Source organism: Mandrillus leucophaeus, unplaced genomic scaffold, assembly GCF_000951045.1.
Source record: "Mandrillus leucophaeus isolate KB7577 unplaced genomic scaffold, Mleu.le_1.0 Scaffold544, whole genome shotgun sequence".
Taxonomy (NCBI): Eukaryota; Metazoa; Chordata; class Mammalia; order Primates; family Cercopithecidae; genus Mandrillus; species Mandrillus leucophaeus.
The window spans coordinates 1,448,961-1,466,185 of NW_012105853.1; the positions used below are offsets into that span (position 1 = coordinate 1,448,961).

At 49.7% G+C, this 17,225-nt stretch overlaps 1 protein-coding gene across 4 annotated transcripts in view; it reads right to left on the reverse strand.

Annotated features, from left to right (window-relative positions):
* The window catches only part of TOX2 (TOX high mobility group box family member 2), a 157,382-nt gene that overhangs the window by 96,445 nt on the left and 43,712 nt on the right, over window positions 1-17,225 (reverse strand). For all 4 annotated transcript variants that reach the window (XM_011997665.1, XM_011997666.1, XM_011997667.1 and 1 more), the window contains one exon: window positions 3,113-3,178. In XM_011997665.1, coding sequence (XP_011853055.1) covers window positions 3,113-3,151 — 39 coding nt within the window. In that variant the 5' untranslated portion in view covers window positions 3,152-3,178. The remainder of the gene's footprint in view (window positions 1-3,112; window positions 3,179-17,225) is intronic.

The following is a 17,225-nucleotide window of genomic DNA, read 5'->3' on the forward strand; positions in this document are numbered from 1 at the left end:
TTTGAGGTGTTTGTTATGCAGCAAAAACTAACAGATACACTATAAGAAATCTAACTGCAATTGCAAATTTGTTCACATTAAGATTGGCTCATGCCACTGGCTAGACTTAATTAATCTCAGAGAATTTTGATATCTTCTTCAAAAAGTCCTAAGTTAGGGAGACCCTCTGGGTCACAGCATAAAAGATTTAGAAGGACCCTCAGGAAGTCCAACCACCTTGTTCCGCTGTTAGGAACACTGAAGTTCAGAGAAGAGCAGGGGCTACCATCACGCATTACACAAATATTTTCTGAGTGCTCTCGGTGTTCCAGACACTATGCCCCACTGGGATACATAGCATTGGACCAGAGAGACCAGATCCTTTCCCCATGGTGGTCAGTTTAGGGTGGAAATCAGGCATTAACTAAGTCATCACAAGATAAGTAGACCACAGTGACAAACATCATGAATTAAAAAGACCTGGTGCCATTTTAATGAGAATCATGGAAAGGGGACCTCACGTGGGTTTGGCAGTCACAAAGAGCTCTCTGTAGAAGTGACATTTAGGCTAAGGCAAGTCAGTGGACAAGGCAAGGGAAGCTTGTGGAGCTCTGAGTCTGAGCTTCACAAGTTCGAATGCCAGCTCTAGTGCTCCCTGGCTGAGTCACCTTGATTGAATCAGCCAGCATCCTGGATCTTCAGTTGCATTATCTATAAAATTGACTGAATAATGACTACTCATTCTCGAGGCTGTTGTGAAGATTAGCTGAAATAACCATCGAGAAAAAGGTTTTGCAAGCTGCAAAGTGTTGGGGGGAATTGTTGAGGATATGACTTTTAATGGTTTGGGGAGGGTGACATTTATTTGTACCAAGTCTCCTCTCCAAAGTACTGTGCTCCCATCTGCCCAGACCTACAGCAGACACACAGCCCCACTGAGTCCCACTTTCCCTTCTTGGTGGAAGGACATTGCCAATGCTTTCCAGAAGGTTCCAGAACAGAATTCACCATAATATAGTTCTGAAAACCAGGGCTCAATATGTTAACAAAAATACTATCTAAACATTGCGAAAAGGCTCAGATGAGATGCCAGGGCTAACTCTGGTCTGCTGAGATGACATTTCAGTTGATTATGTACAATTAAATGACATCAGTGGATTCTTCCAAAATAACCACTTTCAGGGCCTGGAGTCTTGCCCACCAGTCTCGCATGTTGGTGCATGTCAATGCAATATAAAGGCAGCTTTGCAGCAGCGGCATGATGCTCACACAGGGACAGGCCAGAGAGGGGCATGGTATGGTGGCCCTGGCATGAGCGATCCTGCAGTGGCAGGGGAGGGGGCGCAGCACCCTGCAGGAGAGCTTCCATGCCTCACTAAGACTACAGTATCTTCCTCACTAGTAGTGCCCCCTAGGGCCACGGGCCCTTGTCTTACTCGTCTATGGCCTCCATGGGACCTGTCACAGAATAGGGACATAAATATGTGTGAGTTAATAGGCTTCTACTGCCCCAGCTGGAAAATATGTGCCGGGCCTGATGGCTGAGGGGCCACCCAACTTGGACTGCCATAGCCCCCACAATGGTAGAGACAGAGGGTGAGGTCAGCTCCAGGACCGGGGTTGCCCTCCCATTTCCCAAGTTTCTCAGCAACTATAACCCTCCTTGGCTCTCCAATCAGTGTCCTGAGCTGGTCCCACCCAGCAAGCACCACTGCCTTAAGGAACCATCCTCCACAATGCCATGCCTGCAATGAGAACACTCCCTGGTATCCCATTCTGCCATTGAGGACCCTCCCTGGGGCCCCCGCCTGCACTGAGGACCCTCCCTGGGGCCCCCGCCTGCACTGAGGACCCTCCCTGCGGCCCCCGCCTGCACTGAGGAACCTCCCTGGGGCTCCCGCCTGCACTGAGGACCCTCCCTGGGGCTCCCGCCTGCACTGAGGACCCTCCCTGGGGCTCCCGCCTGCACTGAGGACCCTCCCTGGGGCTCCCGCCTGCACTGAGGACCCTCCCTGGGGCTCCCGCCTGCACTGAGGACCCTCCCTGGGGCTCCCGCCTGCAGTGAGGACCCTCCCTGGGGCTCCCGCCTGCACTGAGGACCCTCCCTGGGGCTCCAGCCTACAGTGAGGACCCTCCCTGGGGCCCCAGTCTGCACTGAGGACCCTCCCTGGGGCCCAGCCTACAGTGAGGACCCTCCCTGGGGCTCCTGCCTGCACTGAGGACCCTCCCTGGGGCTCCTGCCTGCACTGAGGACCCTCCCTGGGGCTCCTGCCTGCAGTGAGGACCCTCCCTGGCATCAATCAGATTCTGCAGGGATGACCTTCCTCAGGGTCCTGACCTGCAGTGAGGACCCTCCCTGATCTCAGCCTGCAGTAAGGACTCATCCTGGGATCCCAGCCTGCAGTGAGGGCCCACCCTGGCATCACGTTCTGCAGGGAGACCCTGCCTGGACCCTCAGCCTGCAGCGAGGACCCTCTGTGGCATCACAGTCTATAGTGAGGATGCTCCCAGCTGAGAGAAACATTAATTTTCAGAGACCAGGCTCTCAGTGGAAAATCTGATTCCAACTGGCATCTGTGACCCCCAACGGGCTGGGGGTCCAGCCTTGCCTAGGAATGACTCTGCTTCCTTTGCTACCGGCAAGGCCCTCACAGGAAGCCTCTGCTCTCCTCCCTTGTGCCCTGTCCACAACCCTCCCCTGTGGCCTTCAACTCCCAGCGGGCAGGAGAACCACGCATGCCTATGCATGGGTGTGTGCATCCAAACCAGAACATGTCCCCGTGGTTGCTGTGTGGTGGCAAGAGGCAGGCGGCACCAGGGAGCAGCAGGCACCTCAACTCACTGCTGCTGAAAAGCTGCCCCAAGCGTGGGGAGTGTGGGCAATACGTTTCAAGTTTCATCCAGTTCCCAAACCATTTTAAGCCAAGAGTAGCCAGGTAGCTGGTTTACAGAGAACACTATAGTTCCACTTCGATTGTGCCTTTTAAGGATTTGCTATTTGCTATTCTTGATCATTCAGAGAGAAGACAGCAGCAGGCTGTGCTGGCCCCCACTCTGCACCCCCGACTCCACCCAGGAAGAGCTCAGCTCCAGCCAGCCCAAATCTTAAGTTCAGGAAGGATGGGGCACCCACCTGGCTGGTTGACAGGAGCTCTGGGTTTCCGTCACTCATCCCCACGTAGGCACTGTCACCATCAAACTAGAATAGAGAGAGAGGGAGAAGCAGCTCTGATTAAAATGCTCTCAGGAAGGCACCAGGAGAAGCAGTCCGAGGAAGGCAGGACGAATGCAGGGGACTGTGGGGGCTGCAGAAGCCAAATCAGAGCCCAGGATGCCCAAGGCCCCATTTCAGCAGGGTTACCTCCAGGGTGGAAGGAGCAGCCCCTGTTCCATGGCCCTCAAGTGTTCAGGTTCATGCTGTTAATCACATTTAGAATGAAAACAGGAAAACCTTTCTGCCCTCTATAACTTATCCATAGACACAGCAGGCTGCCTTGTCAGGTGCTGAGCTGCCCATTCTTGGAAGTATGCAAACACCTCCCTTGACGAAAATGATATCAGGTGATCAGCTAAAGCTGATCCCGTGTGCTGGGGGAGGCCAAGAACACCAGAGCCTTGGGATCATGACAGCCTTCCCCAGACATGCCCTCCAGGTCCTGCCATCCTGAGTGGTTTTGGCCCATCACCTATGCCATCCCAGCCCCTAGGGCCACGCCTGGCTACAGGCAGTGAGGACTCTGGTAGAGACCATGTACAGGAACTACATCCTGTGTGCAAAGAAGGTGCTAAGTCTGGATTCAGGAAGATTTCCCTATAAATCTGCCTAAAAATTCAGGAGCAGGTGCAGGGGAAGAGATGTGGGCTCTGGGACCCCTGTCTCCCTCTTTGCCCTGAAGTGTGATCTCAAGCTGGTGTCTCAACTTCTGAGATTCCTCATCTGTTAGATGAGGGTGATGCCTGTAGGCCCCTCTTCATAGGATGTTGCACTGTAGGGCACTTGACTCAACACATTAACAGGGAGAGCACTTAATTCCAGTTAGTTCCCTTCCTTTGAGCTAGGTGTCTTAGATAGGGTTCCCTAGAAGCAGAGCCTGAGGCAAGGGTTCAGATGCATGTGGTTATTAAGTGCTCCTTAGGAATAACCTGTAAGTGTGGGGGGCAAGCCAGACAGGAGTAGGTACAGCTAAGCAAGGATGTGGTCTTGGCTGAAGATGTCCTTCAGCCTGTTCTGGTGGGGAGCTCTAGGGCATGAATTGTACTGCAGAGTTAGTTCCAACACGAAGCAAGGGGTGGCTGTTGTCGCCCAGGTAAGGAAGTCATCTGCCATGGGCTGCCCTCAGGGGATAACCTTCTAAGCAAGGTGGCCCCCAATTGGCCAAGGATAATTCTTCAGAGAACTATACTGCCTGTGAGCCATTTGTAGGCAGCTCCTGCTCAAGGCGGGTGGGAGATGTCTATGCTGGTCAGTAAAGGGTTCTGGGTGGGGCACCAACAGCAAACAGCCATTTTATTTTAATTGAACCATTTATTTATTAAGACATATTCACATGGTTCAAAATTCCAAGAGTACAAAAAGCAACACCACCCCACCTCCCAGCCATCCACTGCCCCTCTCCAGAGGCAATGTCTACCAGCTTTTTTATATCCTTTCAAAGACTGTCTACATATACACATTTTAGAGTCATTTATTCTATTCAGACAGCATGCTATACAGCTTTGCACTTTATTTTTCTCTTAGCAACACATCTTAGAAAACGTTTTACATCAGAACATAATTCTTTCTTCTGTATCCAGTATTCCACAGTATGGATATAACACATATATTTAACCAGTTGAGCACATGGGTAGTTTCTAGTCTTCTGCTATCCCAATATTGCTCCCATAAATATTTCTGTGCATCCGTCATTGAGCACGGGTGTGAGTTTATCTGTAGGATTCATTTGTGTAATTGCTGGGTCCAACTGTATGTGCATTTGTAATTTAGACAGACATCACCCAGCTGCCCTCACAGAGGCTGCAGAAATCCACACGCCCACAAACATGTGAAATGTCAGTGTACCCAGCCCCCTTCACTCAGAAGCTTTGCTTGACAATTGGCTCAGATGCCAGCCCCAGCCCCTGTGGGCTGAGAGCCCACCACCCTTTCTACCACCACTTTCGATGTCCTCGCCCCGCCTTCCCTTGGTCTTTGTTCCATAGCCCCTATTACCTTCTAGCATTCTCTGTATTCACTATATTCATTGCTTACTGTTAGATTCCTCCTACTAAAATGGAGGCTCCCAGGGATCAGGGATCTTTGTCTATCTGTACCTTGATGCCTCCCAAGCTCCTAGAACAGTGCCTGGCACAGAGAAGGTACTCAATAAATGTTTGTTGAATAAATAAATAAAGCAGCCACTACCACATTCAGATAGCCTCTGACCAGCCCTATCTTCCCATCTAGGCAGCTGGGTTGATGGTTACACCAAAGAGCCTCCTCAGCACAGGGATGGGGAGAGTCCCTCAGTGACTGCTGGATGATTAAAAGAAAAGGCTGTTCCATGCCTAGAGTTTGGGCACTGACCCCGAATGCAGGACTCCATCTAGCACACTGCACCCAGAGCTCATGCTGCAAGACCCTGCTTAGAGGCTACCTTCTCCAGGAGGCCTGCCATGCTCTCACCTCCTCTGGCTGTTCGTCTTACAACATAGACTGTCTCCACATTTGTCATTTGTCCTAGAGTGGAAGCAACATGGAGGGTGGAACTGTGTCCTGGTCATCTCCAAATCTCCCAGAGCCTGGCATTAGGGATGGGGCTATAAATTAGGCAGGGTAGGGGCGCTTTCAGCAAAAGCTCTTGGGTACTTGACTTGATGTGTGACCATGGCCATTGATCATTTTGACAAAAGTAAAACTTTTTTAAAACCACACATAAGTAGACCCTAATAGAAAGAATAATGGGAGATGGAGGAACATTAAGTTTAATGAAGTGTTTGAAACATTTTATAAAGCAATAGTAATCGAACAGTATGGTATAGGAATATACATAAGAAACAGAGGGAAAGATGTCCAAAAAACCTTTGAATGGTCACCATTTATTAAATGCTGCTGAGAACAGAGCCACCGCAAGGCAGGGGCCAGCATCTGCTTCATTCCCCAATATGCGCAGTAGACAATCAATAAATATTTGGTGACTGAATATTCCTGGCACTGAGCAAAATGCTTTACATAAAAGACCTCATTTAATCCTCACAACAACCCAATGAAGAAAGTATTCTTTTCCCTGCTAAAACCAAGGAAACGGGTAGAGAGAGGATAAGTAGTTGTCCAAGATCACACAGCTGGGGAGGGATGGGATTTAAGAGTCCCTTGTTGGATTTTTTCTGCTTGGACTCTCCAACTAGCAGAAAGTGCATTTACAGCAGGGACCCATGCTTTTCTAGATCCTACTATATAATCAATAGTCTGCCTTGGGCCTGGCGCATAACAGGTGCTTGATAAGTGTGTTAGAGGTTCAGGAGAGGGAGGAATTATCCAGAGAGAGCAGTGGGAATGGCACTGGAGATGGAGGGCAAGGGTGCCTGGTCTCTGATGCGAGTGTGTCAGGGGCAGGCAAGGGGGTGGGCAGTGGATTCCCATGAGGTCACCAGAGACTGTCTTATTCATTCACTCCTTGATTCAACCAATGTCTAGGAAAGAGCTGCCACTTGCTGGAGTAGAGCTTGCTTCTGGCTTTCAAGGAGCACTTCAGAAGTTGGCAGAGGTTCCTGAGGCAGGGCCTGGGTCTCCTCAGTTCAGTCACCCCTGGGCACCTTGCATGGTGCCCTGGAGCCTGCTGGGCTCAGAACCAGCTGCCGAGCAGTGGTGAGCAGAGGCCCTGAAGGGGCGGGGAGGCCTGTTCTCTGCCCACCTCTGCCAGGGTTCCACCACATCGGAGCCCTTGGAGGGCATGAAGGAATCAATGGCGGACACTGAGGGTTCCCAGGCTCCCCTTGACTTGGCTTCCAGGACTCTAAGGCCTGGGGCTTACCCCCTCAGCCCCTCCTCATCTGGGACCTTTTCTGGGTAAATGAACTTGGAAGCCAAGGGCAGAGGTCACAAAGTCACCTCTGCCCTCAGACACAGCAGGGCTACCTCATCCTCCACATGTGCACAGACAAGTTCAAAAACACCCACATCTACACCCACCACACTGCATACACTGTGTGAACACAAAGATACATGATGTACACCGTGTGCACAGTGTGGGCAGCACACACACGCACCACAAACCCATGTTTGTGTGGACCCATGTCACGCAGCACAGCGTTCAACACGGCAGCATTCAACTCACTCATGTACCATGTCCACGGGTAACACAAACCAATGCACACACAGCACAAGCGTGAGTGTGGCACATGTCAGAGATCCTTTATACAACTGGGCGCACAATAACCACAGCATGCACACAAGGAAAGCAGGGTGTGCCCAAATGTGTATAAACATTCCACGCGTCTGCAGCCATTTAAATGTGACTGACATAAATGTGAACACAAACATATACTGCATGTGCATACAGAGACATACAAAGCAAAGATGCACATGAACTTCAATTCTATGCATATTTCACAGTTTATCAGTTCCTTGGTCAAACCTTTCTTTTATACCACACAGCCTTCCCTATGCTTTAAAATGTGAGGAAAAAAATGTAGGGAGAAACAACAGCTTAAGAATTTCCATGAACGCCAGGAGAACATCCTCTTACCAGTGACTGGAATAGATTAATTTTCCCCATTTCATATTCTAATTATAATTCCTTTTCCCATTGCCATCTTCAGTCCTCATTACAGCTGGAAGATTGTTCTGCAAAAGCCAGGCCTTCATCTTCTCTTCCCAAGAGTTTTGTCATGGAAATGAGTTTTGGAATCTGAAAGAACCCACATTTTTGCAAATATCGAATGTGTAGGGATAACCCTTTCATGACGGCCACCAGGGACACAGCTTACAGGGGCTTCTAAGGAGTCTGTCTCTCCCCTACCTCTCCTTTCCCTGTGTGGTCCCCTCAGGGAAAAGAGCTCCTCGGCCCCTATTCCAACAGCCACCCCCCAACCTAAGCACACCATGCTTCCCCAAAGGATTTTTTAAGGAAACTTCGCAAATAGGCAGCCAAGGTGAAGAGCCCCGATCTTAGAGAGTCAGATCCCAGGTCCATCTGTGCCACGCTGGGCAAATTGCTTAATTGCTTTAAGCCTCAGTTTTCTCATTCTTATGACCACAGAGTCACTGATTCATGACAGGTATAAATAAAATATTTGTGGGGTAAACAGATGTGATAAGTGGGTGGATGAATGGATGGAAAGGAGGAAGGAGTAAAGGATGAGATGGATGGATGGGCAGATGGGTGGATGAATGGATGGGTGGATAGATGATTGATAGATGGGTGATGGATGATCAGCGGGTGATAGACGGGTAATAGACGCAATGGATATATGGGTGAATGAACAGATGGGTGAGAGATTGTACACATTAGCACTGTACAACAGAAATATAATAAAAGTTACAAATGTGATCCACATATGTAATTCTACTTTTCTAGTAGCCACAGTTTTTTATGGGGCACATGAGATGTTTCAACACAGGCATGCGATATGTAATAATCACATCATGGAGAATGGGGTATCTGTCCCCTCAAGCATTTATGCCTTGTGTTATAGACAATCCAATTATACTCTTTTCATTATTTTTAAATGTAGTAGCTACAGTTTAAAAATATTAAGACAAAAATTGTAATGCTATATTTTATTTAACTCAACATATTCATAACATGATTTCAACATGTAATCAATATAAAATGATTAATGAATGGTTTATTAATGAGATGGAGGAATGGATGGATGGATGAATAGATGGGTGGTTGGGATGTATGGACGGGATGGCTGGGATGAGAGGGAGGAGTGGATGAATGGATAGGTGAAATGGGATGACTGTGTGAGTGTGAACAGACAAATGTATGGGAAGAGATTGGGATGGTGGATGAGATGAACACTGATGGGTGAGACGAGTGTTGGGGATGCACAGATAGATGCCTGTATGTGTGCGTTCCTGGATGGATAAAATGGGTTGAGTGGTTGGGTAGAATGGATAGGTGCATAGAACTGTGGGTCTGGTATTTCCTTCTCACTCAATTCACACTTTCTCTGGACAATGTCATGGCTACTCAAGGCTGCAACATCACCAATTCTCAAATCCTCATCTTTAGCCAAATTACCTCCAGATTCCAATATATAGTTTTCTCCCTGGCTATCTCCCCTATTTGCCCATGAGCACCTCAAATTCAACACCTCCAGCACTGAACTCATAACATGTACATGAACTTTCTGTTTCTCCAGCACTCCCCTGTTAGAAACTGTCACCTTCCACAGTCCCACAGTCAGTACCCCTGGGGTGACTCTGGTCTCCCTGCCATCTACATCCCTCTGATCCAATCACCTCCTACATCTTTCTGCTCAGCTTCCTTAAGAGTATGCTGAGTGTGAACACAAAGGTAAACAATGCATGTGGTATGCACAGTGTGGGGGCACACACAGGCACCACAAACCCATCTTGGTGGGTCCATGTCACACAATCCATCTTACACCTTGGCTATCACTAGTGATCTTTGGGCAATCGCTTCACTCCTCAGATTCAAACCCTGCAGAGACTCCACATCACTTAGCCTATATCCAGGACCCTCCAGGACAGCCCCAAGTCTCAGTTCCCGTGGGGTCCTCAGCATAGTGGAAGCCTCCAGTGCTCCGACTTTTTTTTTTTTTTTTTTTTTTTGAGATGGAGTTTTGCTCTGTCGCCCAGGCTGGAGTGCAGTAGCGTGATCTCAGTTCACTGCAACCTCCACCTCCCAAGTTCAAATGATTCTCCTGCCTTAGCCTCCTGAGTAGCTGGGATTACAGGCATGCACCACCATGCCTGGTAAATTTGTATTTTTAGTAGAGACAGGGTTTCACCATGTTGGCCAGGCTGGTCTCAAACTCCTGCTGTCAAGTGACCTGCCTGCCTCAGCCTCCCAAAGTGCTGGGATTATAGGCATGAGCCACCACACCCAGCAAGTGCCCCTACTCTTACACATCGTCCCACCATCAGCCTGGAGCACTCTCCCTTTCTCTATCCACTGAAATCCATCTCTTCCTAGCCCCTTCTTTATTTCTGGCTACGAACTCCAACCTTAACACTGTCTTGCTTGCTTTTATAAACCCATATTCTTGGACCTAACCAAAAGCTTCCATCTAAAATCAGCTTTGGACTTAATTCAACTCCTGTGTGCAGTGTAACACAGTGAGTAACAGCACTGATCTGACAACTGGTTCCACTACTTACGAGCTCAGTGACTTTAACTTCACTTTGCCTTCCTTTCCTCACCTATAAAACAACAATTATGGCAGCTACATTGCTACCTCATAAGGTTTTTGGTATCCGTTATCAGACATCAGCTATGAGTTAGCATTATTAAGCATTATGTTACAAATATTAACTATTTTTGACAGGTGCTTAATAAATGTTACCTATTATCATTGTTATGATATACTCAACTCCTATCCCTTTATCAGCCGGCATCTCCCTCAGTCTAGCAGACGACATTGTCTCCTCTGTCACTGAGGAATTGAAGCCATCAGATATTCCCTCAATTCTCCCAACCTTCCCTATGTTATTTACGTCATGCTCATCTCGACTTCCTTTCTGTTAGTCTGAAAAGGTATCTCCCTCCTGTTCAAGGTCAGCCTCTTCACCTTGACCCTTGTCCCTCCCACGTCTTCCGCCCATTCACTCCCACTCTTGGTCCTGGGTCTAAGATCTCAATTCAAATGTGCTAAGGCAAAACGAGCCCAAGGCAGTGCTTTTGTTGTATTGTGTACCGGGCACCTATCCTGTACTGAGGAATATGCTCCCAGCCACTGGGGAATCTACGAGTGAATTTTGCCACTGCCCCTTGGGAAATCTATGCAAATAGATCATCACAAAGGCTCTGAAAAGAGATCAAAGCAAAGGTACTTGGAGGCAACAGTTACTGTTCATTGAACGATCTCTTGTGAGTGCTTACCGTGTGCCAGGCAGTGTGCTAGGTGCCAGGCATGCCAGAATGATGACACAGCCCCTGCCTTCAAGGAACCCTCAGTCCTTTGGAGAAGATGACAGCTATGGAGGGAGAATAAAACCTTCCTATTCTCCGAATCTACAAAGGAAAAGATGTTCTTTGACCACAGTCCCAAGCTGCAAACAATGAAACCCCAAACTTAAAAGCTTAAAGCTCATCCTCATTGGTCACTGGGAGCTTTACAGTCCCACCTCCGAAAGTCAAACAATCAATAGTAGTCTCACTCCTAACCGGGCCCTGCACACCAATTCCAGGCCCATCACCACATGGAGAAACATGATGGCACAGTGGATACATGTCCACCATGGGGACAGCCAGCCAGTCTCAGAACCTCCTGCTCTGAAAGTCCTCCTATCCCAGGACTCCACGCTTCCCCAAACCCTGAAAAGATCAGCTCTTGCTTGATTTGGGGAGACTACCTTTGCAAAGTATACCAATGAATTCAGCTTCTTGCTTTTGATATTGAATGATGCCCTCTTCTTTGGCACAAGTGACAAAGGCCAGGATAAGGTTAGCTAAGCGGAGCAGAAGCCAGGCAGAGGGTCCTACCACAGAAGCATCCTGAAAAAGTGACTTGGAGGCTCCATGATGTAGGAAGCACAGGAGGTGACCAGGCAAGGAGCAGGGAATATGACATCCAAGGCTGCTGTGAGCACTGGCCAGAAAGCACCTACTGTATACCAGCCCTTGTCCCAGAACTGTGCCCAGCCATCTCACTGGAACCCCTAGAAATCCCAAGGCTTCCATGAGCAGCCCCACTATCGAGATGAGCAAAGTGAGGCTCAGAGTGGTTGGGAGCTTGTCCAAAGCCACCCAGGAAGTCTGAACTTGGCCTTGACCCCAGGTACCAAAGCAGCAGCTGTTCTGTAGAAGCTGTTGCTCCTCCCCTCCGCACAGAGACACAGATCAAAGACCAGGGATGCACAGCCATCAGCCTAGCCAGTCACAGGCACTGACAGCTGCGCCTCAGTGAGATCTAAAGAGGAAACAATCAAAGCAGCACACACTGCTCCCGCCTGCCCCACATCGGGCCGTGAGAACGCTCATTCTGCACAGATAAAACACAGCTCTAAAGAGAGAGGCAGCTGCAACCTAGGTCCTGCCGAGAGTGCGGTTTTATGTGGAAGTCTCATGGGGAAATACACGTCGGGGCCAGGAAGATGCTGGGGGAGGGGTGCAGGCAAAGAGGCCGGCACAGATGGAAGAGGAACAGGAATAGAGCACGGCGTGGGAAGCCTCAGTCTCACTCTGAACCGGGCCCTGTACACCAATTCCAGGCCCATCACCACACGGAGAAACATGATGGCACAGTGGATACAAACACAGGCCCTGGTCTGGCTGTCAGGGTTCAAATCCCAGGCTTGTTGCTTTCAAGCTGTTGGGTTTTTTAACTACATTACTGTGTCTCAGTTTTCTCATCTGCAAAATGGGTATGACTGTCATTTGAATTAACTATACAGAAAGTGCTTAGAACATTGCCTACCTAGAGAAGGCACTCAGTCATTGTTAGCTATTTCGTATTATTGAATCCTCCTAAGAATGCTGCCAGTTGCTATAACTACCTCTCTTCTGTAGATGAAGAAACTGAGTGGGGCTTAGTGCAAATCTCTGAGGTCTTAATCATGGAAAAGACCCTTGATGCCTGTGCCCACTATATGTAATTTGAAATAAAATTTGCAAATTAAAGTCTTTGTAAGAAAGTGCAACTGCGAGGGCCGATTTTTCCCAACAACGACGACTCTCATGCTTTGTTCCTAAGATATCAGATATTCATCTTTTTTCAGACATGTTTTTCTCCTGATTGGTGCGCCTGCTTTGCTGGGTACGACGCACATTTGTATTCTGCCTGGTGATAAATCCTCCCCTATGACGGAGGCCCAGAAAGTTTAAGGGATCTGCCTAAGACCACACAGCCAAGACTTGCCGGAGCTGAGTCTGAAGTCCAGGCTACTGGCTCCTAAGAGTACACCCTGGCTTCCCACCCCTACTGCATGCAAGCCACGTGAACCAGAGAAGGTGACCTCATGACTATGGGCCTGGGACCTTAACTATCAGAAGCAGGGACAACGCTTTGGGCACTGCCTGCCACAGGAGCTGGGAATGTCCCTTGTAAGCAAGCTCAGAGCTTTAAGCCCCTGCAGAACCCTTGTCTCCACCGCCAACGAGAGTTGGCTTGGACAGCGCCACCTATTTCAGTCAATAAAAGACATGGAGGGGTAGTGTAAAAATGGCAGTGATCACTATGGCACCACAGGTAAGGGCTGCCGGGCACCTGGGCTCCTCTGGGAGGTGGGCATCATTGCCCCCTCCCACCTGGCTCTAGCTGTGCTCTTTCTAGACCTCCACCATCTAGAACGGTGGCCGCTTACCACATGTGGCTTCTGAGCACTTGAATCGTGGCTAGTCCAAACTGAGATGTGGGTAAGTGCAAAGTCCACACTGAATCTCAAAGACTTCAGAGCAAGGATGACGATGATGGCAACAAAAAGGAATGTAAACTACCTTGTCAATATTTGTATATTGATGATGTATTGGAATAATATTAATATTTGGGATATACTGGGTTAACTAAAATATTAAAATTAATGTCACCTGTTTCTTTTCACTTTTTCTGAACATGGCTATTAGAAAATTTAAAATCATATATATGGCCTGCATTGTATTTCTACTGGATGGTGCTGGTCTAGACGCTGCCCTAGTCATTGTCTGCTCCTGACCCAGAACCCCAGAGACGGAAGAGTTGACATCAGCAGTAGCCAAATCCATTTCTCTGTGATAGATATGGGAGAAATGGGGTTTGCAGAGGGAGAGTGACGTGCTGAAGGCAAGAGTCTGGTAACGAGGCATTCATTCATCCAACAAATGCTAACTCATGCCTTACTGTGTATGCTCTGGGTACTGGGAAACAGCAGAGAACAAAGTAGAGGGCCACATCCCAGTCTAGGGCTCTGCCCTGAAGCCAGTTTGCAGGCCGGGGGTGAACATGGTGATGACACAGGAATCTCTCCCCAGCCATGGGATCCTGGGGACCTGGGCAGCTGGACTCCGCACCAGTCCCTCAGCCCCTCACAGTCGGCTGGATCACAGATCTCGCAAGCTGCAGGCAGGAACTCCAGCTCCAACCTAGGGCAGATCTGTCCCCAGGACCACCAGTGAGTCCCATCCCAGTACACTCACCAGCTGCAGCTGCCCAGAGGGCCTGGCCTGATAGGCAGGGCAGCCCCCTAGCATAGATAGCATGGAGGCCTGGCAGGCCTGTATTTCTTCCTTCCCTGGTACTGCCACTGGTAGCTCACACACCGTCTGCAGTACTGCAGATTTATGGCAAAAATTATCCTCTCTCTCAGCTCCATTTAAAGCCATTTGGAGCTCTCTCCCATCCCCGATTGTAAATCTAATTGCACATTCCAAACAGACAAGCGCTCATTAAGCTTTAATTATGCACATGTTGTTTTCAACAAACATTTTCATTTGGCGGTATGAGGGGGAATGGTTCAAAGAGGGCTGCAGACACTGCCTGGGGCTGGCGGGAGCTGGACTGGGAAGTGGGTCAAGGTGTAACGAGATGAGGCCATCCAAGGGGCAGGGCCAGGACCTCATCTGATTGGGCTCACGACTGTGAGGCCTTTCCCTGGGCTTCTGCTGTGGGGGATGCCAACGTACACGCTCTCAGCTGGTCTCACCGGCACTCCCTAAGTCCCCGGAGTGTCACTGAAGCCAGGCCCATGGACCTCTCCAGTGATAAGAGGGAAGACAGGGACCCACGGTCTGGCTCAGAAGGACAAAATCCCCAACCAAGAGCCAGTTTCGTCAGAGCCTACGGGCTCGACCCTGCTCCCAGCCGCCCGCCCCAGTGCAGCTGGACGCCCCTTCTTCAGCACGATCTTCCCTTCCCTCATTCATTCACTCATTTATTCCACAACCATTGACTGAGCACCAACTGGCTCAGGCAGTGCAGGGTCAGTGGGGACCGTGATGGGTAAGGCCTCTGCGTGGCTCTCCCCAAGTCACTCTCCATCGAGTCCCATTCCCTCCACTGGGGAAAAGTTTTAATTCTTGGCCACAGCATTCACTTGAGCCTCTGCCACCTGCCAGCCCGACGGTCCAGGCTCCCTCCCACCCGTCATGTGCCGTCCCCTCTTCTACCTTTCCTAGCTCCCTGCCCAGACCACACTCTCCCGCACCCCTCGTCCAGGCCTCTGCGGCAGCTGTGTCTCCCCCTGAAACTCCCTGCTTTCTCTCTTCCACACTGTTCATGCCCATTCAACTCCCATGCTGTCCCCCTTCCAGAAGCCACTGCTGATTCCCACTCCCGGGCTGGCCTGGCCACCCCTCTGCCATGGGGGCACCCCGTAAAACATGTGTTGGACCCTAGCACAATATCACAACAGCCGCACGTCTCTTAAGACCAGCCTGCTCACTACATCCCGAGACACCATCACCTTCAGAGATGGAAAGGAAAGGCACCACTCACTGTGTGTCCTTGAAAAAGGCGTCCCCCTTTCTAGGCCTCAGTTTCCTCACTTGTACCTGGAAGGGTTGAACGGGTGATGCCCTCTGGGCCCCTGGGCTGTTCCATCGGTTTTAAGTTTTATGACCTGCCCAGGAGCTAGGCCACATTCTTCCCACCAGGAGCCATGGAGGTGACCAAGGCATGCTGACAGTGCCACACAGAGGGCGGAGACGGGGTGGTGGAGAACCCAAGTCCACTCCTCATAAAGCTCCCAAAAATACAAGCAAGTGAAATCAGCATGTGCTTTAAAATGGAAATCAGATTCCATTCAGTGTCTGGATAGCTACCTGTTGTTTCAGGTACCGAACAGACTCTGAGGGTGAAATCTACAGACAAGAAATATACTGGGAAGTGCTATAAGAGAGTGGGGGAGCAGGCCAGGCCAGAGGGACAAGCCAAACTGTGATGCAGTCACAACAGAGGCCTCCACCTGTCCCAAGGGGAGCTCTGGAACTGGGATGGCCCAGCAGAGGTGTCCCAGTTTGAGGCAGGGAGCTAAGCACTGTGTATCCCCACATGGGATGGCCATTGGATCCAGGATGCCCAGGGGGCAAGTGTTGATGACCTTGGCCAAAGCTTCCTCTTTCCACCAAAGGCACCATGGAGCTGCCCAGAGAGAGGCTCAGCTGATAGGGGCGGCAGCCAGCACTCTAAGTAGCAGACACAATGTGTGCCTGGATCTAAGGAGGGACTAGGGTGACACACGACAGCATCCACTATGGCTACGATCGTTTATTCCTTAGAACGAATGTGTGCAGTGTTTACATCACACTGATGACAAGCCAGGCACTCTTAATTGAATGACAAATATCCATTCCTGTAATCCTCACAACCACCTCACGAGGTAAGTTACTGAGGCTCCCATTGTACAGATAAGGAGACTGAGGCGAGGGAGGTTATGTAGCTTGCCCAAGGCCACACAGCTAGGAAGGGGTGGAGTGAGGATTCAAATCCAGGAAGTTCAACTCCAGAGCCTACACTGTAATGAGAAGGCTGTGCTGCTGCCAGGTCTTGCCCCGTTACCTCCCACAACATGCAGCTGCCCAGCTCCCGGCTCTCCCCAGAGGCTGGGCTGCGGTCAGCAGTCTAGAGCCTCAGGTTGCCCTGCGCTGCCAATATTTGTATTTGACAATTATCTATCATCCAAGCGGTTGGGAACAAGTCCCAAAACTGATTCTTGCCAAAGACCATTAACTAAAAGCCACGTGAGCGTATGTCGGTGGCACTGTGGTGTGGGGGGAGCGAGTGTGCCTGAGACACTGAGCGGCAGATGATGTGGAAGATATTTTTCTCCCCAGCACTACAAAACAAGCCCTCAATCACGCCACAAAGGGCTCGTGTTGTCGGAAGGGAAATATGTCAACGACAGCGTTCGCTCTTAGAGCGGTTCAAAAAGAAGAAGAAAAGAAATCTTTGAAATTGTAATTTGACCTAGAAATGTTTTTCTAGGTCATCTGAACTTGGCACTTACGCCTCTAACCCCAAACCTAACACAGACAAAGTGCCAGGTTCACTTCCTTCTATCAGTACCAGATAACACAGGAAACGGTATTTGTAAACACTGCTGGTGTATTTTTAAGTGCCGTCTCAACATCGGCCTCTGGACTGGGAGCTGTGAGAACACTGGT